Source organism: Cuculus canorus, chromosome 5, assembly GCF_017976375.1.
Source record: "Cuculus canorus isolate bCucCan1 chromosome 5, bCucCan1.pri, whole genome shotgun sequence".
NCBI lineage: Eukaryota > Metazoa > Chordata > Aves > Cuculiformes > Cuculidae > Cuculus > Cuculus canorus.
The window spans coordinates 16067317-16094163 of NC_071405.1; the positions used below are offsets into that span (position 1 = coordinate 16067317).

General features: G+C 46.6%; 5 protein-coding genes across 7 annotated transcripts; 1 reads left to right on the forward strand and 4 right to left on the reverse strand.

Moving 5' to 3' along the window:
• Window positions 1–1167: 1167 nt before the first annotated feature.
• On the reverse strand, window positions 1168–2115 carry LOC104063343 (olfactory receptor 1509). Its single transcript, XM_009565510.2, has one exon. The coding sequence runs from the start codon at window positions 2092–2094 to the stop codon at window positions 1168–1170; it is 927 nt and encodes a 308-aa protein (XP_009563805.2). The 5' UTR covers window positions 2095–2115.
• A 3951-nt stretch (window positions 2116–6066) lies between these two features.
• Window positions 6067–7014, reverse strand: LOC104063344 (olfactory receptor 4S2). Its single transcript, XM_009565511.2, has one exon. It carries the CDS (start codon window positions 6994–6996, stop codon window positions 6067–6069), a length of 930 nt encoding a protein of 309 aa, XP_009563806.1. The 5' UTR covers window positions 6997–7014.
• A 3022-nt stretch (window positions 7015–10036) lies between these two features.
• On the reverse strand, window positions 10037–10984 carry LOC104063345 (olfactory receptor 4S2). Its single transcript, XM_009565512.2, has one exon. It carries the CDS (start codon window positions 10967–10969, stop codon window positions 10037–10039), a length of 933 nt encoding a protein of 310 aa, XP_009563807.2. The 5' UTR covers window positions 10970–10984.
• A 4002-nt stretch (window positions 10985–14986) lies between these two features.
• LOC104063328 (proto-oncogene Mas) lies at window positions 14987–21392 on the forward strand. Of its 3 annotated transcripts, none has more exons than XM_054067959.1 (2): window positions 14987–15189; window positions 17798–21392. In XM_054067959.1, the coding sequence occupies exon 2, from the start codon at window positions 17816–17818 to the stop codon at window positions 18773–18775; it is 960 nt and encodes a 319-aa protein (XP_053923934.1). In that variant the 5' UTR covers window positions 14987–15189; window positions 17798–17815; the 3' UTR covers window positions 18776–21392. The 3 variants fall into 3 exon arrangements, with proteins under 3 accessions (XP_053923934.1, XP_053923931.1, XP_053923932.1); XM_054067956.1 differs by lacking the exon at window positions 14987–15189 and adding an exon at window positions 15299–15573 and having other exon boundaries at window positions 17798–21391; XM_054067957.1 differs by lacking the exon at window positions 14987–15189 and adding an exon at window positions 15613–17580.
• Window positions 21393–21555: 163 nt separating this feature from the next.
• On the reverse strand, window positions 21556–25463 carry LOC104063346 (mas-related G-protein coupled receptor member D). Its single transcript, XM_054068350.1, has 2 exons — window positions 25355–25463; window positions 21556–25155 (listed from the first exon to the last, which is right to left on the reverse strand). The coding sequence occupies exon 2, from the start codon at window positions 25105–25107 to the stop codon at window positions 24127–24129; it is 981 nt and encodes a 326-aa protein (XP_053924325.1). The 5' UTR covers window positions 25108–25155; window positions 25355–25463; the 3' UTR covers window positions 21556–24126.
• Window positions 25464–26847: the final 1384 nt, after the last annotated feature.

Sequence of the window (26847 nt, forward strand, 5' to 3'; positions counted from 1 at the left end):
TGGATGTTCAGCCTGGAGAACAGAAGGCTCCCAGGAGACCTTAGAGTGACCTTCCAGTACCTGAAGGGGCGAGAAGAAAGCTGAGGAGGGACTGTTTACAAAGGCTTGTGGTGATACAACGAGGGGCAATGGGTATAAACTGGAGAGGGGCAGATTTAGACTAGACATAAGGAAGAATTTCTTCATCATGAGAGTGGTGAGGCACTGGCACAGGTTGCCCAGGGAAGCTGTGGCTGCCCCATCCCTGGAGGTGTCCAAGGTCAGGTTGGACGGGGCCTTGGGCAGCCTGATCCAGCGGGAGGTGTCCCTGCCCATGGCAGGGGGGTTGGAACTGGATGATTTTTAAGGTCCCTTCCAAGCCAAACTATTCTGTGATTCTAAGAGTCCATACATTTGTGTGAGAAACAGAGGGACATCATGGAAACAAACACAGAAAAGCAAAGACAAGGCAAGAGGGGGGAATGAAGACAATGACAAAGACCACAGTTGTTCAGATCACTCTGATTTGTAGTTCAGGAAAAAGAATGATCCATGCCTTTAAAATTTCTCTATATTTCTCAATAAATAGTAAAGAAGTCCCTGCAAGTCTGTTGTGTGATGGTGGTTTGCTCTATCCAAGCAGTGGTCAGAGACTGCTCAGCATTTCCCACTCGTGCCGATCCAGACTCTACTGTACCCCAGAGCACAAATCCTTTTCCCTTAGAATTTCATCCCAAACACCTGAGCTCTGTCCAGGCAAAGCTTTTCACTCGCTCACTGCATCATAAGCTCACTGTGTAACGCTGTCACTCGGTACTCAAGAGTTGGGTCCTCCAGGCCCCTCTTTGAGGGTGCAGAGCAGGATGTTCTAAGGGTCATCAGAAGCTCCAATTACAATTCCAAAGCTATGTGAACAGTAAAATCCTTAGAAACGTCTAATCTGTCCTGCAGCAGTGAGAAATCCCTTGATGGACTAAGGACACCTAAAACCCACAAACCAGGCAAAGATACCAGTGAAATCTACAGCTCTGAAGCAACCAAGGTTTGGGAAATTCCTTAACTGGAACTAAACCCCCATTGGATTTCACCTATTGTCCTACATGTTGGAATCCAACCCCATTCCCATGATCCAGTCCACCATGAGTCTGTAGGACAGCAACTCCAGGTTGGCTGCAGACCCAGCTTTTCTCAGAAGACTTTGCAGCGCTTCCACAGTTTCCACATGGACGTCTTCACCTCGCTATTTCGCAGGGTATAGATGAGGGGGTTCATCGCCGGGGAGAAGATGGTGTAGATCATGCAGATGTGCTTGTCAGAGGGAAAGGTAGAAAAGGGCCGGAGGTAGATGAAGATGCAGGGCACGAAGACAAGGGCGACAGCCATGATGTGAGAGGCACAGGTGGAGAGCGCCTTCCCATGTCCCTTGGTGAAGCGGACCCTGACTGTGACCAGGATGTACATGTAAGATGTGACCAGCACCAGGAAGACAACCAGGGATATTAAGCCACTGTTGGAAGCCATGAGCCACTCGGTGACGTAGATGTCTGTGCAGGCAAGGCGAATGACAGGGGGCACGTCACAGAAGTAGCTGTTGATTGTGTTGGGGCCACAGAAGGGGAGCTGGATTGTGAGCAGCGTCTGGACGATGGAGTGGAGGAAGCCCCCTGCCCAGCAGGCAGACACCAAGGCCCAGCATACCCGGTGGCTCATGATGGCTGTGTAGTGCAGGGGCTTGCAGATGGCCGTGTAGCGGTCGTAGGTCATCACAGTCAGGAGGAACATCTCAGATGCCCCAACAAAATGCAGAAAAAACAGCTGGGCTATACAGTCTTCAAAAGCAATGGCCTTCCTCTGGAAGAGCAGGTCCACCAGCATCCTGGGAGAGGTGACAGAGGAATAGCAGATGTCTATGAAAGACAAATTGCAGAGGAGAAAGTACATGGGTGAGGACAGCTTGGACTCAGTCATGACTGTCAGAATGATGAGAAGATTCCCCAGCAGAACCATGACATACGCTAGAAAGAAGGTGATGAAGAAGAGGACTTGCATCTCCCTTCTACTGGAAAGCCCCAGAAGGATGAATTCAGTCACGCGGGAGAAGTTCCCCAGTGCCATGGCTTCAGCTCAGGCTCTCATAGCACAAATGTAGGCGTGAAGTCATGAGTTGACCAGGATGAGAAGGGGATATGCTCCAGCTCCAAAGTCCATGGACATTGAGACCAGGATGCATTTACTGCTGTTCTGCCTGCTACAGAAAGTACAGAGTCACATCATAAATGATGGTGAGCAGTGTTTGCAAAGAGCACTGTCCACTGCTCTTCTCCTGCCTTCCCACTCCCTCCTTAGATTTCTGGTCCCTCCTCACTGACCCTCATTCCTGAACTCACTCCAACCACTAATTTTCTGCGTTGTCCTGGGTGTGACAAATGTGTGCTCCCATTCTGTTAGGGAGGAACCACATCGTACTCTCGCAAGACAAGAGCCTGGAAACATGCAACACTGTCCTTCTGCCCACTGGGAGTTTAGGATGCCAGGATGGAAAGCAAACACTTGCCACACTCAAGCATCATGTCTACAATTAATGGTTCAACCATGTACTGTTCCATGTTCTACTCTTAATCGCATTCCTCTAAACTGATGAAAGGGCTCTCCAGTTAGCTTGTCCCCTCTGAAACTAGAAATACATCCACATTATACCGAATCTTGGAGGTTCTTCACTGATTTTGTTCTCCATTGAGCTGGCAGCTGTGTAGTAGCTTGAGTTCTTTCCTAGGGTGTTAACAGAACATGCTCTGCTGAAGAAACTGGTTTTTTCTAACACGGCAGAAGCTGCAGAACCCTGCACAGTTTCTCTAACTCTTTGTAATGTTATAGTTCTTCAGCAGTGCCTGCTTTTCCTACACCCCTCTTGCCTTTTGCACAGACCCGAGCACTTTCCTCCTGCCCTGCTCTATTCTCTATAACCTCCCAGTAGTTCCCAAAAGCTGCTTTTCTCTCCCATCCAACAGGTTTGCTTCCTGCATAATTCAGAATACGTGTCTGCAAACCACAGTGCTAGTTCAGAACTGATCCCACTTTTTCCTTTCTGCTTCTCCCGAGGGCTCGGATGTCTTCCAAGAGCTGGCACGGCCACAGAGATGAGGAACTGTCTACAGCCAGCCCTGAGGTTGTCCTGGAGAGACACCTGCAGAACCATCATCACAGTCTGAGCATCACAGCTCTGGCTCCTTGTATGTTCAATAAAGAGGAGTAAATGCATGATTCGGTTTACCTTGTTTAGATCGCTCCACCACAGCGAGATGATTTCTAGCATAGAAGACAGCTCACGCTTGATGTCTACGATGCAGTGAACATGAAATGAAGCTCCTTGGAAGATCCACATGACCAAAACGGCACAGTTGTATTTTAAATTCTCTGTACACATGGCCAAGTGTTTCTCTCTGCCTTTCACATAAACAAACACAACCATCCCTGTGCTTTAAGAAGCCATGGCTGATAGGAAGAACATAAGCAAAGGAGACAAAAAAAGGTTACTACTGTACCCAACTAATAAATGTTGATACAACATGGACTTCCAAGACTGAGTTCTGCAGCATTTGTTTAAAAACATTTTCATTCATTCCCTCCAAGTGCGGTTCTAGTTCTTCATCAGACAGGCCAGGCTTTGTTCCACTCTTCTTCCTCCTGCTTCTAATTGCCATATACTTGCTCTTGTTTAAATTTCTTATTCCATAGAATTTTTTTTTCAGGAGGTTTTTAAGCATTTTTTTCTTTTCCTGACAGGTTACAGAAAGATTTTACTGTGATGACATTGCTGTCCCGTTTTCCATCCCTCACTTAGACAGAAAGTTCCATCGAGGCAACACCTCCATGGCTTTTGGAACTGACGTCTCCATTTCCCACATCTTCCTTCTCCCTGAAGTCCTCCCATCCCAGGGGAACATATAAATAGCGCTGTAAGATACTGGGGCATAAACAGAGGCCAAAGGGAGTTCTGTGCTGGTGGAGGTGGACCTGTGAGAACAGTGTCATTACTGAACTCCAAGCAGCGACCCAAGGGCCTTGTTAAACAGTTTTGGTGCTGGGTCCCTTGGTGCACAACAACACAGCAATTTTCACAATGACCTCTGTGCGTGGAGTCCTGGATTGTGATAGAGGATGAGACACCACGCGCTTCTGAGCCCTCGGAAGCCCTTTGTATGTAAAAAGAAGTCTTTGGTGCTAAAAAGAATAATGTAGGGTTGTAGCATCAATCCCCTCATTGAGAGAGTGTTGGGCACCAGGAGGTGTTGCTTGAGATCAGAGAAGCTGCAGAGCTGGGACAGATGGCATTGGTGGGAAACTGCAGTCACTCAGAGATGGACTGGATTGACGCCTCAGCAGGGTGAGATATCAACTACTACGAACGTTCACTCCCCAAGTCAAAGGGAAGTCTCAGCAGTCCAAAGATATCATTGGCGATATACAACTGAGAACTATGGCTCAACTTCAAATCAGCTTGAACTGCTTGTCCTGCCTGTGGTATTAATTGATAAGAAATTCCCACTGTCTTTAGCTCAAGCCATGAGCTTTGAAATCTCAACTTCTCCCCCTGCCATGTTGAAGGAAGAGTGTGTGAGAGAGGGGTTTGGAGGGTGTCCAGCAGCTGGCCAAGGTAAACCAAACTCATGGCATGAACACTAAATGCTGGAAAGCAATCTCTGAAATCATGTAATCCAGCCAGTGGAGAAATGTGCATTCTGAATATTATGGCTGTTTCTCCTACATCTTCAGGAGGTGAAAGGAGCAGCCTCTTCCAGTGAGGAGGAACCTGGAAATCTAGAACAAAAATCTCGGTGACTCCGCACATGTTTTTATGCCCTAACAGCAGGGAAGATAAACTCTTCCTCTTCTGGTAGTCCTTGCTACCTCTTTCTCTTCCTGTTCTTCTGCAAATAGGGAGAAACTATAAACATTCCTTGTCCAAGTAGTGATGTTTTACCTCTAGTTTACTACCATTGCAGAACAAAAAGGACTCATGGCTGTATTTCATCTCCACGTGTCACCAGTTACCTTGAGGCAAAGGAATGAGTTGTCACCTGGTTCAAGGAAACCCAGTTCCTCTGCTTCCCTTCCCAAATTATAAGTGCCAGTGGAAGTTTCTAGAAGATCCGTGCCTTGACCACAGTCAGGCCCTTTGCAGTGGAAGAGCATTGCCCAGAGTCATGGGGTTTTAGGGGCATTTCTACCTTTCTGTACTCAAAATGGCTGAGGAAAATGTCAACCAAGCAATAACATTCTTAGGAAAGGGGGTTGGAAGTTTGGGTTAGAAGGGACCTTAGAAGTTCCAACCCCTCTGCCATGGGCAGGGACCCCTCCCACTAGATCAGGCTGCCCAAGGACCATCCAACCTGGCCTTGAATACCTCCAAGGATGGGGCAGCCACAACTTCCCTGGGCAACCCGGGCCAGTGCCTCCCCACTCTCATAGTGAAGAAATTCCTCCTTATGTCTGAGGTTTCAGTATAATCCAACATCTCTCCTGGTCTTGCGGAGATCTAATGTAACTCCAGCTTCTCTCATGGCCCAATTTGCCACGAAAAAAGTCCCACCCTCTGGTGCAGACACTTCATGTTAATACATCAAATTATGTTAGATAAAAGCTGCCAGTGCTCTGCCATACTGAAAGCTTTATTTACTCTTGGAAGTTTGGTACCACCATCACTCCTTTGTGCAGAAACATAAGGAGATGCTACTCTCCAAAGCTTTAAGGAGACAGTAGCCTCTCAAAATACTTGGTTGTTTCTCCTACTGCTTGGAGAATCCTAGCCAAACAACCAAGCTACAGGCATGAAGTGTCTGAAGGTAAATGCCACAGTACCATCCTCAATGCTCATTTTTGGGAGCTGACAATAACCTCACATCCTTTTGGATGATGGTTTCCAAAGAAGAGGAGTTACATAGAACCTTTAATTTAGTGCCAGCTCTGTTCTGAGCAACGGTGCTAAAAACAGAGCGGCGTTACTGGAAAGGCTCTCCCGAACATTTCTCTTTTCCTCCCCATGGTTTCTTAAGATCACATCATCTTACAAACATGCGCTGTGTGGCTTCATTTCTCACTCCCCTTCACTTTTCTGCTCCACAACCTTTTCATGGCATTTTTCACCTCTCCATTTCGGAGAGTGTAGATTAAGGGATTGAGCATAGGTGTGATGATGGTGTAGAACACAGAGACCGTCTTGTCTACTGAGAAGGTGATGGAAGGGCGCATGTAGATAAAAATGCATGGTCCAAGGAACAGAATGACAACAGTGATGTGGGATGTACATGTGTAGAGTGCTTTGAGACGCCCCTCAGAAGAGCGCGTCCTCAAAGAAACCAGGATAACAGCGTAGGACACCACAAGAACAACAAAACAGATGAGAGAAATCACACCACTATTGGCAGCCACAATGACACCAGTGACATAGGTGTCATTGCAGGCCAGCTTCAGCAAGGGGTGAACATCACAGAAATAGTGGTCGATCTCATTGGGCCCACAAAAGTGTAGCTGAAGGGCCAGCAAGGCCTGCACCCCTGAATGGACAAAGCCTCCCACCCAAGAAGCTGCCACCAGCCAGCCACAAACATGCTTGTTCACAATACTTGTGTAATGGAGTGGCTTGCATATAGCAACGCAACGATCGTAGGCCATCACCGTGAGAAGAAAGATCTCTGTGCACCCCAAGAAATGACCCACAAACAATTGAGCTATGCAACCCACGAAAGAGATGGTCTTCTTCTCAGTAAGAAGGTCATGAATGAGTTTGGGTGCTGTGACAGTGGAGTAATTGATGTCTACAAAAGACATGCAGCTCAGGAAGAAGTACATGGGAGAGTTCAGCTGTTTACTTGTCTTTATGGTAATGATGATCAGCAGGTTTCCAAGAATGATAGCAGCATAGAAGACCAAGAATAACAAGAAGCACACTTTTGCTACAGTCTTATCTTGTGTCAGTCCACGGAGGATGAACTCTGTCACATTGTTCTTGTTCTCCATAGACACAGTGTAGGCAGGACCTGAAGCACAGAAAAGAGACTGGCCATGGCATTAGACAAGGGACACTGTCAGTGCACGTACCTACTGACCACTGCTGTGCTAAATATTAAGCGCATTTCCTTTGCTGTCTTTTTGTTTCCATTTCAAGTCAACACCTCCATCAAGGAATACCAGGTGACGTCCAAATCAGAATTCCTTATTGACATATAGAATAACAAACTCAGATTATTTCTTTGAATAATAAGGTGGTGGAAACAGCACCCTCAAGAGTCCTAGTTCTCACCTTTGCCTGTTTGAAAAAAAGAAGACTATTATTCTGTTTCCTGAAGACCCAATTTTACCTTATAATGTTGATTTGGAAACAAATGTTAACCAAAAGAGACGGTGTGGCTATAATACAAGTCTCAACACATTGGTGATGGCCTGAGGAGGGTCCTTGCACGAGCAGGGATTGTACTTTTCTTTTCAGTCCTCCAAAGGGGTGCAACAGAACTGCTCTTTATTATCTCTCCAACTGTGATAGACCTCAGTAAGTACAGACATGGAAAAGCTGGCCAGTGGTTTCTTGGACCACCTTTCTTACAGGACACGAATTAACTGATCTGGAGCTAATTGGCATTAATAGAGCACGAGCAGGGGGTTGTATACCTTGCCCAGGCTCTGGACTTAATGTGGAACACCTCCTAAATACCCCTGCAATGACAGTGGGGTGATGAATTCCATGAATTCCCACACAGTCCACAAGTATCACTGGTGTTGAATTTATCCATGAAGATAGAGGTGGCTAACGTGTGATAACCTCATATGTGATATCAGCAAGCCCTTTGGGGTGTGAATTCTATCTGACAATCACAGGATACTCAGTTCTTTCTCCTAAGCTCCCTGCCTAACCTCCTGACTACTCTGTGTCGAGGGCAGCAGAGGAAAGGCTCTTGGCTCTCATGTCCATCTCCATGTCCCCCCATAAGGAGAGGGAAAGCACTTCGGAGAAAACCAAGGTGTGTGTCATGACCATCACTGCCTGACCTGTACAACTCAGTGTAAGACTGAGCACATAGGAAGCGCTGTCATCAGCTCCTGAGTTCTCTCTGTAACGCTGACAACGTTCTCTCAACAGATGGAATCGGCAAATAACTGGAGGGGGAAAAAGCAAATAAAACACCAACTAAAACAAAAGCTAAAATTGATTTTTTTTCTAATTCATAAAATGGACCTCACAAAAGCCACTCACCAGAAATGCCTATTTTCCAAGGTTGGGTTTGTGTCACACTTGAACAAACCAAAGGAACAATATCAGAAATCTTATACAGTTCGTATTTGCCGGTCTCCAAGAGTTCACTTGCTATTCCTCCTCTACTGACGGCCGCTGACCATTTTAGGTGGGTTCATCAGAACGCCTCAGCTGTAAGTTGCTGCTTAGCTGTTGTGAAAGCCTCTCCGACAGTTCTTAAACCTGCAGTGGCTGAAAAGAACAGCCTGACTCCATCCACACATCTCATTCTGCAAAATACAACTTCCAGGAATGTCGATGAGAAGAATGATCTCTCATGAGATGGGGAGGTAGTAGCAGAAGTATTTAAAGTGAATCACAGAGCAGACGCACAAGGCTGTCAGGAGTAATGAGATCTCAGAGGCATACAGAGGTTTGTCAGACGTCATCGGTGGACAAGGAGCTAACGTTGAACTGTGGATGCTGCTAAGATGGTCTCTGGAGAGTGGTGCTGGAGTGCTGTCACCTGGGCTGTTTTTCATGTCAGGGGTTTGCTGACTCACTTGTTTGTTGCTGGCTGGTCCAGCCAAATAGACTTTATCTACTATTTGACATGGATTACTTCTGGAAGCATTTCTGGTTCAAATAAACATCACAACTGGCCTTTTGCAAGACTGATATTCACCTTGTCTTTGCAATCAAATATTCTTGAAGTAGCGATGTCTGTTACACTAGACATTGATATACATGCATCAAAAGAAGCGTGTCCAGCAGGTCGAGGGAGGTGACTCTCCCTTCTATTCCCCTTTTGTGAGATCTCATCTGGAGTGTTGTGTCCAGTTCTGGAATCATCAACATAAGAAGGAGATGGAGCTGTTGGAATGGGTCGAGAGGAGGGCTACAAAGATGATCAGAGGGTTGGAGCACCTTCGCTATGAGGACAGGCTGAGAGAATTGAGGTTGTTCAGCCTGGAGAAGAGAAGGCTCCAAAGAGACCTTATAGTGACCTTCCAGTACCTGAAGGGGCTACAAGAAACCTGGGGAGGGACTTTTTTCAAAGGCTTGTACTGATAGGACGAGGGGCAAAGGGTATAAACTGGGGAGGGGCAGATTTAAACTAGACATAAGGAGGAATTTCTTCACAATGAGAGTGGTGAGGCACTGGCCCAGGTTGCTCAGGGAATCTGTGGCTGCCCCATCCCTGGAGGTGTTCAAGGCCAGGTTGGATGGGGCCTTGGGCAGCCTGATCCAGCGGGAGGTGTCCCTGCCCATGGCAGGGGAGTTGTAAGTGGATGATCTTTAAGGTCCCTTCCAACCCAAACTATTCTATGATTCAATGGTTCTAATATCAGGTTTTACCTGCTAACCCACAGGGTCAAGATCCCATGAGGTGGTTTTCATGAAAAGGCAGTTACTGGAAGCAGAAAGGAACCTCCAGCAGGAGGTGACCATAGTCCTCTTTCCCAGCTGAAGGGATTACAGTACAGATGGAATTTGTCTGAAAGTTTACACCTGAGTAACAGGATGCTCTACCCAAACATTTTCAGCATTTTTAGTAGTATTTATTTGAACACTGGTGTTTAAATCAGCAGGCTCAGGACCCCCAGGCCTGGGGCTGTGCTAGTTGACAAGAGAATGGGAAGGGAATTCCTGCTCATCACAGAGTTCACAATGTCTTTCAAGTCAAAATATGAACCTTCAGTGTCTTTCCAATCACAGCAGGAGCTGACGGCTTCTCTTTGAAATGCAGTTCTCAGGGAATTTCCGCACAAAAAATTATAGTGAAAGATGCTTGATTTTCTCCAGTCCTTTGGAGATGTTACTGCGGTTCTACATCTTTCCAACTTCACTTCCTAATTTTTTACTCCACAGTTTTTTCATGGCACTCTTCACCTCCTCATTTCTCAGTGTGTAGATGAGTGGGTTCAACATGGGTGTGATGACAGTGTAAAACACTGCCACGCTCTTGTCCTCCAGGAGGTTGCTGGATGGACGTATGTAGACAAACGTACATGGCCCAAAGAACAGTATCACCACAGTGATATGGGACCCGCAGGTGGAGAGGGCCTTTTGTCGCCCTTCGTATGTTTGACTTTTCAAGGAGACCAAGATGACTATGTAGGACATGACCAGGATGAAGAAGCAGCTCAGAGCTATCGCTCCACCAGCAGCAACAATGATACCCACGGCATAGGTGTCGGTACAGGCCAGTTGTAGTAGAGGGTGGACATCACAGAAGTAGTGGTCAATTTTATTTGGGCCACAGAAGGGAAGTTGAGTGGTTAGAAGGGTCTGCACTGTGGAGTGCACGAAGCCTCCTACCCAGGAGCCGAGCACCATCCGGCCACACGTACGCCTGGTCATGAGGGTGGTGTAGTGGAGAGGTCTGCAGATGGCAACATAGCGATCATAGGCCATCACTGTGAGGATGAAGATCTCCGTGCAGCCGAAGAAATGGACCCCAAAGAGCTGTGTGATGCAGCCCACAAAGGAGATGGTTTTATTTTCAACAAGAAAGTCAGCAATCATTTTGGGAGCTGTGACAGAAGAGTAACAGATATCTACAAAGGACAGGTAGCAGAGGAAGAAATACATGGGAGAGTTCAGACGCTGACTGCTAGTTACAGTGATAACGATGAGCAGATTTCCTGACACAATAATCGTGTAGAAGAAGAGGAACATCACAAAACATATTTTCTGCACCCCTTGATTCTCTGAGAGGCCCAGAAGAATGAATTCCTTCACATTGCTTGTGTTCTCCATGTGAATCGTTTGGGCGGTGATATGTGATGTACAGACTAGGCACAGGGGAAAACAAAGACACACGATTAATTAGGGTTTTTCAATTAATTCTTTATCAGAGCACATACCAATTAAGGAACAGATAGGATGAGTATGAAGTTCACGAGGTGGGATATTTTTCTTCCTGCCCTAGGTGTTTAATTCTCCTTGCAGGAGACTTCAGCCGTGGCTGTCACTGCACTGAGCCAGCACTCAGTGATATGTTCCTCCATCCTGGTCCTTCTGGATTTCCAAGGACTGGATCTATGGCTGGTGTGCTAAGGATGGGGCCAGACTGTTCACCTCGAGCACTAGAGGAGCTACAGATGTTTAAAAGTGTGTTTGCCCTCAGTGTAAACTAAGTCCTCAAAAACAATCTTTGTAAACCCAGTGCCTTTAAGAACACCTGGGAGGATTCCTTGGGAGGCTGATTTATTTTATAAGGGAAAAGTCATCTTTGAGTTGTTGTTCAGAGGAAAAATGAAACCACCCACAGAATAAAAATGTTTATATACACATTGAAACATCAATTTGCAGCTTCATGGACTGAACAAGGAGTTCTGGGGAAGTGATCTGTCATGATGAAAACTGCAAACGATCTCACATATGATTTTCTCTAACATTTAGCTTGCTGTAAAGCTCAGTGTTGTTCCTTGGAGAGGAAGGGAGAATGAAAGGATCTTTTCAGATCTCCTGTCCTAGCACTGTAGGAATTTTACTTGATAGGGGGAGCTATTCCCAAGGGTTCATGTCTATTTATTCTGGCTGGTGGTCGAAGTATTTCTATAGGCAGAACAGCTAAACTAGAGTCCTGTACAGAATTCTGTCTTTTCCCATTGACCAGGAGGAGCCCAAGTTAATTAACATCACCACAGTAAAGTTAACTTCAGAGAATAATCCTTTTCATCCCCTGAAAGTATCTCAGAGCTTTCCATAATGCCATGCCCCCTGCATTTTTGTGCTCTGGCTCAACTCCTTAACTCTAGGTGTTTCTACACATCTATAGTTTCTCTTTTCAGTCATGGTCATGTTCCAGTGAGAATGTGATAGGACGAGGGGCAATGGGTACAAACTGGAGAGGGGTAGATTTAGACTAGACATAAGGAGGAATTTCTTCATTGTGAGGGTGGTAAGGCACTGGAACAGGTTGCCCAGGGAAGTGGTGGTTGCCCCATCCCAACCTGCTATTATACACCCAGATATAAGAGTCTGTTTGGTCAAAGAAGCCTGGGAACCACTAGATTAAACTCTTTGTAGACTTGAACCAAAAACTGGGCATCATTTAGAAATGAATTCTCAGCCATATGGGATTCATCCCAGTATCAGAACACACCAAATCAGCTGGTGTTAGAAATCACCATTGCAAGTCCTGCCTAACGAAAACACAAGAAGTTCTCCCTGCTTGTGCAGGTGATCTGAGCAGGTCTCTGGAATGACTTGGTTAATTCACGTTTTCTAGCACCTATCTAAAATTACTGCAAAGTTGGACACTCTTGTGCAGTCAAAAACTGATCCAGCATCCACAGGAAACCCTGAAATGCAGAAAAACCCCAAAATTGCTCTCAAAGCCACAAAGTGAAGCCTCGAGAGGAAGTTGGGAAAGTCAGGGACTTTTCCTGTGTGCACAGCTGTACTGACAGTAGGTAAAAGACATTCAAGTAGGTTAAAATTTCCATGGATATTTCCTCTTCTGATATATCTCAATGAAAAAAGATGGGTAAGGACAATGTTAGATCAATTTCTAACTAGTCTTACCAAGCTGTGATCCTTTCCATCCTTCCTTTCTCATTTTCACATTTAAGAAGGGAAAGGGAAGAGCAAAAGGAAATTGGGGGGGGGGGGGGGGGGTTGGAGAAGAAAGATAAATGGTGAAAGGAAACAAAAAAAGACAGTGAAGAATCCAGAGAACCTGGAAAACTTACCTCCTCTGTGTTTGGAGATCTAAGTTTTGTATAAGAGCTGTATTTTATCTCCTCAACACCTGCCTTCCCTGGTAGGGATGTGTTGGAGCACAGAGGCTTTAAAGGACACAGAATGGCTTCTGGAAAGCTTCCAGCACTTGCTTAGGAGATACCTTTTACTGTATAATCCCCTCTAATTTGATTTCTCGCTTTCCTGTATCACAAGTGGTATTTTCTGTCTACCCAAGGGCTGTTTTGATGGGCTCTCTGGACAGCGTGACCTGGCCGGGGTGCACTGAGCGATGCAATCTCAACCCAGCAGCAGGAAGTAGGCTGAGGAGAACACAGTTTAAGTAGTAGTCTTCAACCCTCTCCAAGGAAATCTTCCACCTGAAAGGCTCTTGGGGCCGGAGGAAGGAGGTGTGGAGGCTTAGTGAAGGGAGGGCTTGAAAGGGAGGGGGGGCAAAGGAGGAGAAATTAATTCTCTGCTGATTTAAATGTTTAAGAAAACCTATTTTGCCCAGGGAAGTTGTGGCTGCGCCATCCCTGGAGGTATTCAAGGCCAGGTTGGATGGGGCCTTGGGCAGCCTGATCTAGTGGGAGGTGTCCCTGCCCATGGTGGGGGGGGGTGCAACTGGGTGATCTTTAAGGTCCCTTCCAACTCAAACCGTGCTATGATTCCATAATTAAATACCACTCTGGGTGAAAACAGTCCTCTAACTTAATTATCAACTTACATTGTAGCCTGGAGTCCCAGCCAGGTTGATAAGAGTTAACAGTAGTCACTGTAGGAAACAGAGTATTGGGTAAGAAAGTAAAAACACTCTGACCATCTGCGGGAAAGGAAGAGGAACAAGAAATGACAGAAGAAGCTACAGACGAACAATTGGGTATCTGACCTGCTAAGCAAATTTGGGCCAAATCTGCCTGTTTCTGTACTCACTGACACACATGACAACAATCTGGCTAGTGTCACGTTCCTCTCCTTTTGTTTCGCTAGCCAAACAGACTAGCAGAAGTGACTTAATGCACAAGCCCAAATCGAGAGTAGGTGGTATCTCCTGTTGCAAAGCAGTTCCCTATGAGGATGTGCTTGCAACCAGGAAAGGAAAAAGTGTTTCCTCTGTTTTCTCTCTGCTTTCTTTGGCATGTGGCTCTGGACAACATGGTGGTGGTAGCTCATGCACCTGGAAGGACTGTGCATGATGAAATGGGTGAGGTGTTGTGGATGGGTAGCGAATCATAGAATCATAGAATGGAATCGCAGAGTCATAGAATGGAAGGGACCTTAAAGCCCATCCAGTTCCAACCCCCCTGCCATGGGCAGGGACCCCTCCCACTGGATCAGGGGCTCCAAGCCCCATCCAACCTGCCCTTGAACACCTCTAGGGATGGGGCAGCCACAACTTCTCTGGGCAACCTGAGCCAGGGCCTCCCCACCTTTATCTTGAAACATTTCTTCCTAATGTAAATCTAAATCTCCCCCCTTCCAATTTAAAGATATTTCCCCTCATCCTATCACTCCATGTCCTTGGAAAACATCCCTCCCCAGCTTTCCTGGAGGCCCTTTCTGTGCTGGAAGCTGCTGTAAGGTCTCCCCAGAGCCTTCTCTTCTCCAGGCTGAACCACCCCAACTCTCTCAGCCTGAATGCTGGCAAGGGGCAGTCTGCATAGAGGCGTGAGGTGGTGAAGAGAATTTGATGGCAGGCAGGATGGGGCTGAAGCACTGCTTGGGGGGAAGTTGTGAAACTGGAAATGGAAGGTATGAGGCTGGAGGCTGTCTTGAGGGATTCTGTGAAATCAAAAGTGCCTGAGGTGTGGTGAAGGTCTGTGCTGAATGACTGTGAAGTGCCAGGAAATACTGTGGGGTGTGAAGATGCATTGAAAGAGCTCATGACACGAGAAACTGGGCTTTGTATATGGAAGGCTTCACAAGCCAAGGTTGTGCAATTGTAATTGCTGAGGCGTGGTAGGGCTATGGAGTTTGGGTGGACCCTCCTCCAGGAAAGGCTGTGTGACATGGTAGGAACTAAGTACGGTGGTAACACGTGGACCGTGGGTCAGAAGAGGGGACACTGTGGTGAAGAGTGCATTAAGGCCAATTTGGTGGGGATAACGGGTGCTCAGGGAATGAGAAATTTTGCTGAGGGAGGTTGTGAAATCACCAGCAGGCATGGTGGAAGATGACTGACGGTTTCTCAATCTTTGTGACCCTGCGTAGCAGTAAGGCATCCTCTTCAAGGACTGTGAAACTGGAGCATCTCAGGGACACCAGTAGGAAACAAAGCACCAATCCAAGAGGTAAGGTACAACTTACTACAGTTCTTGCTTTATTTCATTTGTGAGACTGGCTAAAGAAGGGAGAAGTGGTGAAAAAGCATTTCAAGATCCGTGACAGTGACAGGTTCTGTAGAAAGAGGGACGAGGGGGAAGTGGTTCAAACTAAGTGACCACACAGAAGAAAGCAGCTATTTCCCCAAGACAGTGATTGGCTGGCTGTCAGGTGTCACATGGAAAGGAACATGGCTTTTTAAACAGTCTCGAATGAGCCCAGCTCTACGGCACGACACAAGGATTTTATCTGGACCGTATGTCACAGGATTCAGGTGACAGGTCTCCCCAGCAACTCCATACCAGTCAGCTGCTGCAAACCAGTCACTGAAATTCCAAGGAGCCCACATAAAGGTGAGAAATTCCTAGATGGTGTCTTTACCATCGTGTTCTGTCTAATGCTTTCTGTGTGGTTTTGGAAAGATGGGGAGGGGAAGGGAGGAGGAAAGGATGGAGGAAGGGAGATCAAACATTCTGTTCTCCAGCTGGTTTGAGGTTTTCTGTAGGTAGATAAGGACACTTGACATCTTCCTTCTGGGGACACTTTTCCATGAAGAGGTACTATGGAATTACATCATTATTCAGAGACCTAGAATTACCAGTTTTGGTCTTAGATGATCACTTAGGATTAGCCAAGAAAATACAACAGCGTAATTTCTGACCCTGGTCTGAAATGTCTTTGTGGTGTCAACGTTGTTCAGACTGACATCTGCCACAAGATCTACAAGGTATTCAGCAGGCAAACCACAGGAAGGATATTTAATGTCAAGAGAGAAGAAAATGACCTAGACTCAGCCTGCTGCTGTTAGATGCACACTTTCATTAATTAGCTTCATTAAAGAACTAGACTTGGATGTATCTTGGAAACAATAAGAAATCAGTGTTTCCAACATCATACAATAAATATACAGGACTTGTGAGTGACTTTTTTGGTGTTCTTTTCCATGGTCTACCAAGGTCAGAGAAGGATTTCTTCACTTTCATTACAGTGGAAGGCAAAATTGTTGATGTTTTGTCATTTATTCATTAGAGGCGTATCTGCACCTTGCAGTCTTCATGTAGACATCGTCAATGACACAGGGCAATGTAATTTAGCCTTAGGAAATATACTTTACAAGCTGAAATTAGGCAGCAAATTGCCTGCCATTCCCTGAATTCCTGGAGAGAGACTTATTTCTGGAGGATGGGGTCAATCGCTTTCTTGCAGATGACTGCAGCAGAGAGGTAGAATGAGCAGAAGGATGGAGCAGACTTAGAGCTTGAGTGGCACTCATATGTCCATGCCCTCTTCAAATCAATCAGAAATTTACTTCATGGTAGATGGAGTGCTTGTAGCAGAGGATAGTGCTGCATTGGTTCTTCTAAAGACTAAGAAACCACTTAACCACTGAGTCTTCCTTCCTCCTCACAGCAGGCTTGGTTCACAGAATTAGAGGCTGCTTCATCTGCCTTCTACTGTGAGTCAGGTTCTGATAATTTGCTGCCACAGGAAAGTAGGTGGTGAAGAAGTGAGCAAGGGCTGTACCTTTTCCATTTGCTCCCTACAGATGTTCAGGGAAGAGGCAGCCTTGCTAATGATATTGGTCAGGCAGCTGCTCTCCCCACATAAGGAAAGAGAAGGTGACTTTGAACTCAGTGATGTTCCTGTTGTGAAACTGGGCTACAAGAGAGAACAGGGTGTTCTGAAGGAGATGATGCTTTTTTGGCTTCCGTAGTCTCCTTCACGATGTTGAGTCAGGGCAATCCATGGTTTCAATACAGGATGGAAGATGACTTCATCATGGAAGACAATATAAGGAAGAATTTCTTCACCACAAGAGCCGTGAGGCACTGGATCAATTTGCCCAGGGAAGTCACGGCTGCCCCATCCCTGGAGCTGTTCAAGGCCAGGTTGGATGGGCAGCCTGATCTAGTGGGAGGTGTCCCTGTCCACAGCAGGGGGGTTGGAACTGGATGATCTTTAAGGTCCCTTCCAACTCAAACTATTCTATGACCTGACTGAGAGCAACCCTGAGAAGGGCTGAGCAGGAGGAGGAGTTGGGTTGCTGGTGGATGAGAAGTTGGACAGGAGCTGGCAATGTGCTCTCACAGCTCAGGCCACCAACCACATCCTAGGCTGCATCAGAAGAAGCGTGGCCAGCAGGTCAAGGGAGGCGATTCTGACCCTCTATTTTACTCTTATGAGACCTCACCTGGATGCCTGTGTCTAGTTCTGGAACCCCAAACATAAGAAGAAGATGGAGCTGTTGGAGCAGGTCCAGAAGAGGCCATGGAGATGATCCAGGGGCTGAAGCATCTCTGCTGTGAGGACAAGCTGAGAGAGTTGGGGTTGTTCAGCCTGGAGAAGACAAGGCTGTGGAGGTACCTTAGAGCAACTTCCAAGACTGAAAGGGGCTCCAGGAAAGCTGGGGAGGGACTTTCTACAAGAGCATGGAGTGATAGTACAAAGGGGAATGTTTTTAAATTGGAGAGGGGGGAGATTTACATTAGACATTAGGAAGAAATACTTTACAGGGAGGATGGTGAGACATATGGGAAGTCATGCTGGAGTTACCACCTTTCTCCTCTCTGCTTGCAGGTCTGTCTGTGGTCACTCATGATGAATACTTCAGCTATATCAGTCTTCCTTCCAACCGCAACCAGTCAGACACTTGGGACTAACCAGAGTGAGACTGTGGGAAAGACAGAGGCATCATATGCTGTTCTGAAGTTCATGGAGAGCTTCTGCCTCATTAGTGCTGCCTGTGGGATGGTGGGAAATGGCATGGTCATATGGTACCTTGGCTTTCGCCTCCGGAGAAACCACTTCACCGTCTACATACTGAACCTGGCCGCTGCCGACTTTGGGTACCTCCTCTGCATCGCCATTGAGACAGTTCAGTACCTGATGCAGTTCAACGTTGGGGTGCAGTTTGGGTTATTCCTTTTCCTGGATCTTTTCATGTATGGGACTGGCTTATATCTCCTGACAACCATCAGCATTGAGAGGTGCCTGTCTGTCCTTTGTCCAATCTGGTGCCGAAGCCACCGCCCAAAGCACTTGTCCGCTGTCATCTCTGGCCTGCTCTGGTGTCTCTCCCTGCTGCTGAACATGCTTGGCTATGTTTTGTGTACCGTTCGGCCCTCTGCCAGGAGCTGCCATCTCTTGCTCATCACCATCGGAGCCTTGGACTTCCTCTTCTGCACTCCCCTCATGCTGCTCTTCAGCCTGACCCTCTTCCTTCGAGTCAAGTGCAGCTCCCAAAAGCTCCGAACAGGTAGACTCTTCATCGTCATCATGCTCACCGTCCTCTTCTTCCTCATTTTTGCTGTGCCTCTGAGCATCCTGATCCTCTTTGACTTCTTGGGCTACAAATTTCTCTACTCCCCAGAGATCGGCTTCGTGTTGTCCTGTGTGAACAGCACCCTCAACCCTGTCATTTACTTCCTTGTGGGGAGCTACAGGGATAGAAGGATCAAGTTCACTCTCAGGCTAGCATTCCAGAGGGCCTTTGAAGATTCGGCAGATGACAAAGATGAACGGGAAACCCATGAAACTGTAACTATGTCCTCCTAATATCCTGCTGTCCCAAATGCAGCAACATTGCTCTGGAGCTGAAGGACAATAGTTTACAGCATTGAAGAACTCTGAGCTATCGGGGAAGGTTTCTCTCATCTAACCTTCAGTGTCTTCAGGGTAGACCTCTACCCTTTAGCCGGTTATTTTAAGCTCCATCTGTGGTCAGTGAAAACACATACACACCTGGACGACAGAAGTTATCTGACCTGTATTAGGACCACTTTGAAAGTGCCTGTTTCTTTTCAGTGGCCGTTGAATGATTTCAATTTGATAAGGTGAAATATCTTGATGTCTGCACTTCATCCAAGGAATCCCACGCAGGGTTTGCAGCTCATTTGATAGATCTGTCTGTCAGGGCACAATGATATCAAATTGTTATCATTCATTCAATGGTATCAAATTCATGTCTGTCACTTTTTATTCAAATCTCTGAATTTCTGGTGGGAAACAATCCTCCTCCCATTGAAGACAACCACAAAATTCCTGGAAGGAGAGTCTGTCTGTCTCACAAGTGAATACTTGTATCTCAGAAACACGTGCAACTGTTTGTGGCTCACAGAGTGCACGATTCTTCGCTTCCTAATATGAGCATTTCAAGTAGTGAAAATGTTCCTGTTATAGAAGTTCCTTTCTTCTACCAACCAGGGTGGTTTCCATACCAGAGTTGTGATGTAGTAGAAAAGGGTTCCAACTCCTACCAACTTGCCTTACAACCTCAAGCATTGAGTTACCTGTTCCCTTTTCTTGTGTTTCAGAGAAATATAGGGCTGGAGTTGCCTATTATTTTAGCTTCCCCCAGTCCAGGACAGAGTGTCCGCACCAACCTACAGCATGCATTGGGTCATTATTTCTTCCTTTAAGAAGGACAGATGATAAGAACCTATGGCTTTGAACATCTCTACCAATAGATGTAAAATCAAGGATAGGGAAAACCAGGAAAGAGAAGAAGAGTAAATAAATAACACGATTTGCAATAAATTATTCACCAGACCAAATCCATTAGGAGAGAAGATGGGATTATTTGAAGTGTTGTACTGTCAGACTGCACAACATTTGCTCTTTTAACATAAATTGAAACAAAAGGGCAACGCAGGTAACGCTCTTTGAAGAACCTCACAAGTTTCCTCTTCATGAAAATATTTTCCTGAAGGGAAGCTGCTTTCTTTTGTTCTTGATTGTGTTTTTTCTGTTCATTTATCTTTTTATTCATTTTTAAATGCACCATTTAGAAAATAATGGTTTGCCCTGATGTTTGGAGTTGCTTTTTGCTCTGTTTGCAGTTCCTGAAAGCTGAAATTTGAGTTCCATTTCTCCTATTCTTTAATTGTTAATGCTATTATTCTGCGATGTACATATAGCTGATTCAGACTACATCTATGCTATTAATCATATTTAGTAAGGTTTATTTTCTTCAAACTTCTACTGCTGAGGGGAAGAGAGCATCCATTTATGAGAAAACATGTTCAAAATGTTTTTCTTTTAATATCTGTAATGATTTTATCATTGGAAGAACCAAAACATTTCCGTTATTATTAAAAATGTCAAAGGGTCTTTTTTTTGAAGGAAAATAAATTGTATTTAAAAACATCACTGTGCTCAGCAGAAGCTATCAATGATAAAAACATACAGAATATAAACCATAAAACCTTTCCATCGTGTTAGTTTGTCCTTAAATATCCCCACCATGAAGACACCTAGCATTTACTGTGAACAATTTTACACTTCACATAAATACAAACACTTCACATCCAACCTTGGACATTTAGATTCATAGAATCCCTAGGTTGGAAAAGATTTTTGAGATCATCAAATCCAACCATTCCTGTCCACTACTAAATTATATGTCTAAGCACTTCATCTCCCCGTCTTTTAAACACCTCCAGGGATGGGGACTTAATCACCTCCCTGAGCAGCCTCTGCCACTGCCCAAGAAACCTTTCAGTAAAGAAGTTTTTCCTGATGTACAATATGAACCTCCCCTGAAGCAGCTTGAGGCCATTCCCTCTCATCCTAACACTTGGGTGAAGACACCAACACCCACCTCTCTGCAACCTCCTTTCAGGCAGTTCTAGACAGTGATGAGGTCTCTCCTCAGCCTCCTCTTCTTCAGGCTAAACCACCCCAAGTCCTCCAGCTGCTCCTCATAAGTCTTGTTCTCCAGCCTTCAGATAAACCACCATTGCAGACACCGCAACCACCTCAATCACGATAAGACAGGTGTTCTCAGCAGTGGTATCTGCCAGATATTTGCAGCGTATCTCCTGTGGTCCTGTGGTCAGTGATGCAATCTGCAAGGAGATGGGGACCCTTTGCAGGATTTTTCACCCTGAACTAACACCTATAAGGTCCCTTCCAGCTCAAACTATTCTGTGACTGCGTGAACTCCTGACAACAGAGGTGAGAAAAGATTATTCACAGTGTGACACCTGAAAACTGAGGGACATTTGCCCCCTGGAGCCAGCTCCTGACCATTTCAAAACATGCATAGCCACATTGTTAAACTCCTTTCCTCCTGTCTGCTTTGTAAGTGGCACACAGTGAGATCGTTTCCTGTCAGCAGTATTTCTGTTAATTACCATGAATGAATCATAGAATCATAGAATAGTTTGGGTTGAAAGGGACCTTAAAGATCATCCAGTTCCAACGCCCCTGCCATGGGCAGAGACACCTCCCGCTGGCTCAAGTTGCTCAAAGCCCCATCCAACCTGGCCTTGAACACCTCCAGGGATGGGGCAGTCACAGCTTCTCTGGGCAACCTGTGCCAGTGCCTCACCACCCTCATCGTGAAGAAATTCTTCCTTATATCAAGCCTAAATCTGCTCCTTTCCAGTTTATACCCATTGCCCCTTGTCCTATCACTCCAAGCCTTTGTGACAGTCCCTCCCTAGCTATACCCTCTTCAGGTACTGGAAGGTCACTACAATGTCTCTTTGGAGCCTTCTCTTCTCCAGGCTGAGCAACCCCAATTCTCTCAGCTTGCCAAATTGCTCTGTTTCCTCTCATTCCAAAGTCCCTTTCAGCTCAGACTTTTAAAACAATCTATTTCTCCAGGGCTAAAGGTGAGCAATGAGGCACCAAGGAGCTGCAAGAGCCCTGGGCAGTTTGGAGAGGCTTCGCCCATCAGGAGGAGACAGGAATAGGCACCTTTTTACAAATACCTTGAAGGGAAGGCTCAGAAGCATTCCAAGGTGGAAAGTGAGGGCTGTTCATATCTTGAAAGGATTACCCAGCACTCAGGAGATGAAGGCTTCATTGTCTGATCTGTTCCCTCCAGGAACATTGGACAAGCCATTTTTCTTCTCATGGAATCACAGAATGGCTTGGGTTGGAAGGGACCTTAAAGCCCACCCAGTTCCACCCCCCTTCCATGCTCAGGGACACCTCTCACTGGATCAGGTTTCCTCCTCTTGGGGTCTTGGCAGGATTTGGGGTAAGGCTTTGCATGGGAAGTGAATTTTGTAGGAAACATTGGGGAAACAAATACCATCTCTTAGCCTTATCCAATCTAAACCAAGCCTGATATCCAAGAAAGACAAAATGAAAGGGAATGCCATCCCTCTGAGACCTTCCCACCATCTCTGCTACCCATCCCAAAGACAACAGCATTTGGCCCCAGTACAAATGCACAAAGAGCCTTTCACAGATGCAAACTATCTCCCAGAGCATCACCACCAATGGAATTCCTGACGGGTAATTTTCCCCCCACCTACTGTAGAAGCAATGGGAAAAGTGAACCAGAAATAAGAAATTGCCTCACAATATAAAAGAAACCCATTCTCCTCTGCTGCTGACTTCATTCCATCCTCCTCCTCTGCCAGTGAAAATGCTCCATCCTGGCAGCACCTGCCTCATGGCATCACAGAAGACACAAATTGAACCTGCAGACTGAAACAGTCTCAGACAGGAGAGATCCTCACTCAGTTATGCTCCAAGACTATCATAAAACCAACAATATTTGGGGGCCCTGGAGGAGAAGAAGCTCAACAGGAGCCAGCAACATGCACTCACAGCCCAAAAACCACCCGTGTCCTGGGCTGCATCCAGAGCAGTGGGACCAGCAGGGAGGGAGGGGATTCTGCCCCTCTGCTCTGCTCTGTGAGACCCACCTGGAGCCCTGTGTCCAGTTCTGGAGTTCTCAGCGCAGGGAGGACATGGAGCTGTTGGAGCAAGCACAGAGAAGGCCACAGAGATGATCCGAGGGCTGGAGCACCTCCTGTCCCAGGCCAGGCTCGAAGAGTTGGGGTTGCTGAGCCTGGAGAAGAGTAGGCTGTGGGAAGACCTTAGAGCAGCTTCCAGGACTGAAAGGGGCTCCAGGAAAGCTGTGGAGAGGCTCTTGATCAGGGGGTGCATGGACAGGATGAGGGGAAGAGTTTGAGCTGAAAGAGGGGAGATGGAGATGAGATCTTAGGGAGAAATGTTTTGCTGTGAGGGTGAGGAGGCCCTGGCCCAGGTTGCCCAGAGCAGTGGTGGCTGCCACATCCCTGGAGGGGTTGAAGTCCAGGTTGGATGGGGCTTCTATGATTCTATAGTTATAGTAAATTACTTTTCTCTATTATTGTTGAAGAAAACTTCAGCTAGAAATAAAATAAATGGAAAGTACTTGGGTGGGAGGGATTCCTGCCAGGTGATCCCACTATAAACACAATCAATGGAGCTGAGACCATTTCCAATGGAGTGACCAGGAAATGGGAGAAGACAGTTGGGAGCCATCATGGTTTCTGGTGAAATCTCTGCTAAATCAATATTGTAATCAATAATCAATCATCAGAAGTTCCAAACCTTGTTAATGAACGTGAAATGGCTTCAGTGAAAGATCTGACCCCCTGTTTTTAATTTGAATGTTCTTATCAGAACATTCTCCCTTCTTGTAACTTTACCTGTGTCTTATTCTCCACACCACTCATCCCCCCATCAGCCACCAGGACTCCTTGGCTTCCCATTTCTCCAACCCTTTTTGCACAGCCCTGCCTTGCTTGGACGACAGAGATGACCAGAGGTCCCCAAAGGCCTAATGTATTGGATTTTCCCCCTGCAAGAGATCCCTCATGGCAAAACTCATCTGCTGAGCAAAAGGAGCCAAAGTTTATTGGCTGGGGCCGGAGCAATGAAGGTCATTGCCACAGAAATACAGTCCAGGACCGACACTGGCTGGGCAGTGCCATGCTGGCCAGATGTCCTCATGATGAGATGCAGCCTTGTTCCCTTCCTGGCAGCAGGCAGGCACTGAGTGCATGGGGATGTCCACCCTCCAGATGCCTGCGAGGCTCTGCATTCCAAGACTCCTCACCAACAGGTCCTTATAGAGTGGTCTACACCCCAATGTCTCCAAGCTCCTCACCAACAGGTTCTTATAGAGCATTCTCCACCACCATGTCTCCAGGCACATGGTTCTCATTCACCAGCTTCTCTTCAAACACTCTGCGGAAGGCAACTTTCATGGAGCTTTGGAACCGCCGCTGCCGGCAGCTCCCTACCAGAAAGTAAACGACTGGATTGATGGTGCTGTTCAGCAACGCCAGCACAAAAGACGTAGTCTCAGGAAGCAATTCATGTGAACTTGGAAGGTAGAGGAAAACCTCTATGCTGAAAGGAATACCAAGGGTGAAGAAGAAGATCACATTGAAAAGGACAGCAATGTAGAGTCTCCCTGGGTGTCGTCTACGTGAGCCACATCGGAGTTTGAGGAACAGGGTCAGGTTGGAAATAAACATGATTGATGACAAAGTGATGGAGATGGCAATGGCTCCCCCTGCAATTACTGTCTCATAGCTTTCAGCAAATTTCAAGCCAAGATACATGGAGGAAACAAAAAATCCAGCGAAAACCCAGAGCACTGTGCTCACAACACCTGATAAGCGCTTTGGGCGGTGGCAGCGATACCAGATGGGGAAGAGGACAGAGATACAGCGCTCCATGCTGATTGCTGCCAGGAGACTCATGCTGCTGAGGTCAAAGAAATGACACAGGAATTCAACGACGTATACAAAATCTTCGTACAAAGCGAGGTACTTGTACATGGAGGAGCAAACGGATATTAAACTGAATAGGGCCAATAGAAGTAGAAAAAACAAGACCAGCAGAAAGCAGTCAGCGATGGCCAGATTTAGGACGTAGACTGTGAAAGGGTTCTGCTTCATTTGGAAGCACAAGAACCACAAGACTGTCCCATTCCCCACAACTCCACAGAGAGCAATTCCCATGCAGACAACTGCTAACACCATAAATCCATAAGGTACTTTTTGGCATTCATCTTCAATGATTTGCATGTAGTCCACGTATCCAGAAGTCATGTAGGTCAAAGGAAGATCTGTTGTGACTGTCTCCTCCATGGCGAATGACCCTGCTCTGGGTGGCAACCTTCTCCCTCCTACCACCTCCTGGGAAAGAAGAGGAAAGAGAAGGAAATAAGGGGCCTTGGCTTTCCCAGCACTCACTGTCTTTCCCCACAGACCCAGACCAGCCCCAAGCTGCACCAGGAAGGTCTTATCCTCTGCCATGCCCAGGACAAGATCCCACCCCTCCAGCCCTGTGCAAAGCCAGGAGGCATCTCCCAGGGTCCTGTCCCTGTCTTCCTACCTCCTGGTGCTCCTGGGAACAGTGCTGCTGCGGGAGTTTCACACACCAGACTTCTTTGAGGTCTCCAGACTTGCTGGGAGAAAGAGGGTGATGATGGCTATTAGGGCCATCACAATCACATCGCATCTATGACTGCTTCCCTTCACATGTCACATGGACAGTGATCTTGTCAGCAGGAGTTGGCCACGTCACCCCCTTCCTTGGTTCTTCACCAGAAGATGCTGATCTGGTGTGATTCCATGAAGAAAAGTATTCTCTGTAAAACATCATTTTAAATGCCTTTTACTAGATCAAAAACTGTGAAGAAGTGGAGGATTGCATAGATAGTGTTATGTCCCTTCCAGTTCGGCTTGCCATGCCGGGGTCTCCTGGATTTTGTTATTCAAATTTGGTGATGGAAGACTTCCTCTAACTCTCTTCTCCTCATTTGCTATCCTTATCCTCTATCACCAAGGAGATGGTATGGAAAAGATTTGGCAGGGCAAGAGGAACACAGAAAGATTCGAGAGTGAGATGCATCAGGAACCATCAACAATGGGAATGAACCAGCAAGAAACCTCTTGGAAGTCCCTGACAGTCCCATGGCACTCACACTCCTTCTTCCCATCATTCCTCAGGTGAAGAACCACCTCGGGTCATGCCTGGTCCTTCCTCTGCCCTCCCAGGCCTCATTAAACACCCACTCCCCACACCTGGGATGCCAACAGAGACCCCTCAACACCAACCATTGAAGCAGGGTATTGGCTTTGTCTCAACTTGCCGTGAGAAATCACCAATATTCAGATAGAGAACAGCACGAGGGCTTTGCCCACTGCCTCTAATCACAACCCCAACATGCATGTGTCTCCTCTGAGATTATGTTTTGTGGTGTACATAGTGCTGCAGATGGGCTCTTATCTGTAGGTGGTTCCTGTTGCACAATCTCATCCTTTAGCATCACAGAGACTGACGTTTTCATTACTTCTTTTCTCTCCCTTTTTCATGTTTTCCACTTTTTTAATACCTTTTCTTGGGAGGTATTGCCTATGCTCTTTGTCCCCAGAACTAATGTCCTCCAAGGATGATTTCAAGCAGAGAATGCACAGTGATGGCATGGTGCTCCTCTCTCTTCCTTTGCCTTCAAGCAGTAGATATTTCCTGCCCTTGGCTCCTTGATGGGTTCTCATATGGATTTGCGGCTACAGCTAAGCTACTTGCAGTACGTTCTAGGTTTTGTCATGCATTACGGAAAAGCCTCCGTATGGGAGAAAAGTGTCCCCATGGAGATCTGGGGGATGTCTTGGCCAACCAGGTACACATAGCAAAAGCCAGAAGCATCTCCCATGGTAGGACAAAGCTGGAAGATGATTCTTCACAAGGAGGGTGGTGAGGCACTGGCACAGGTTGCCCAGGGAAGTTAGGGATGCCACCTCCCTGAGAGTGTTCAAGGACAGGTTGGATGGGGCCTTGAGCAACCTGATCCAGTGGGAGGGGTTGGAACTGCATGATCTTCA

Bases quoted from the DNA above. Each gene is read 5' to 3' on its own strand.
- LOC104063345 (XM_009565512.2), bottom strand. From the start codon at position 10,969: ATGGAGAACACAAGCAATGTGAAGGAATTCATTCTTCTGGGCCTCTCA.
- LOC104063343 (XM_009565510.2), bottom strand. From the start codon at position 2,094: ATGGCACTGGGGAACTTCTCCCGCGTGACTGAATTCATCCTTCTGGGG.
- LOC104063346 (XM_054068350.1), bottom strand. From the start codon at position 25,107: ATGGAGGAGACAGTCACAACAGATCTTCCTTTGACCTACATGACTTCT.
- LOC104063328 (XM_054067959.1), top strand. From the start codon at position 17,816: ATGATGAATACTTCAGCTATATCAGTCTTCCTTCCAACCGCAACCAGT.
- LOC104063344 (XM_009565511.2), bottom strand. From the start codon at position 6,996: ATGGAGAACAAGAACAATGTGACAGAGTTCATCCTCCGTGGACTGACA.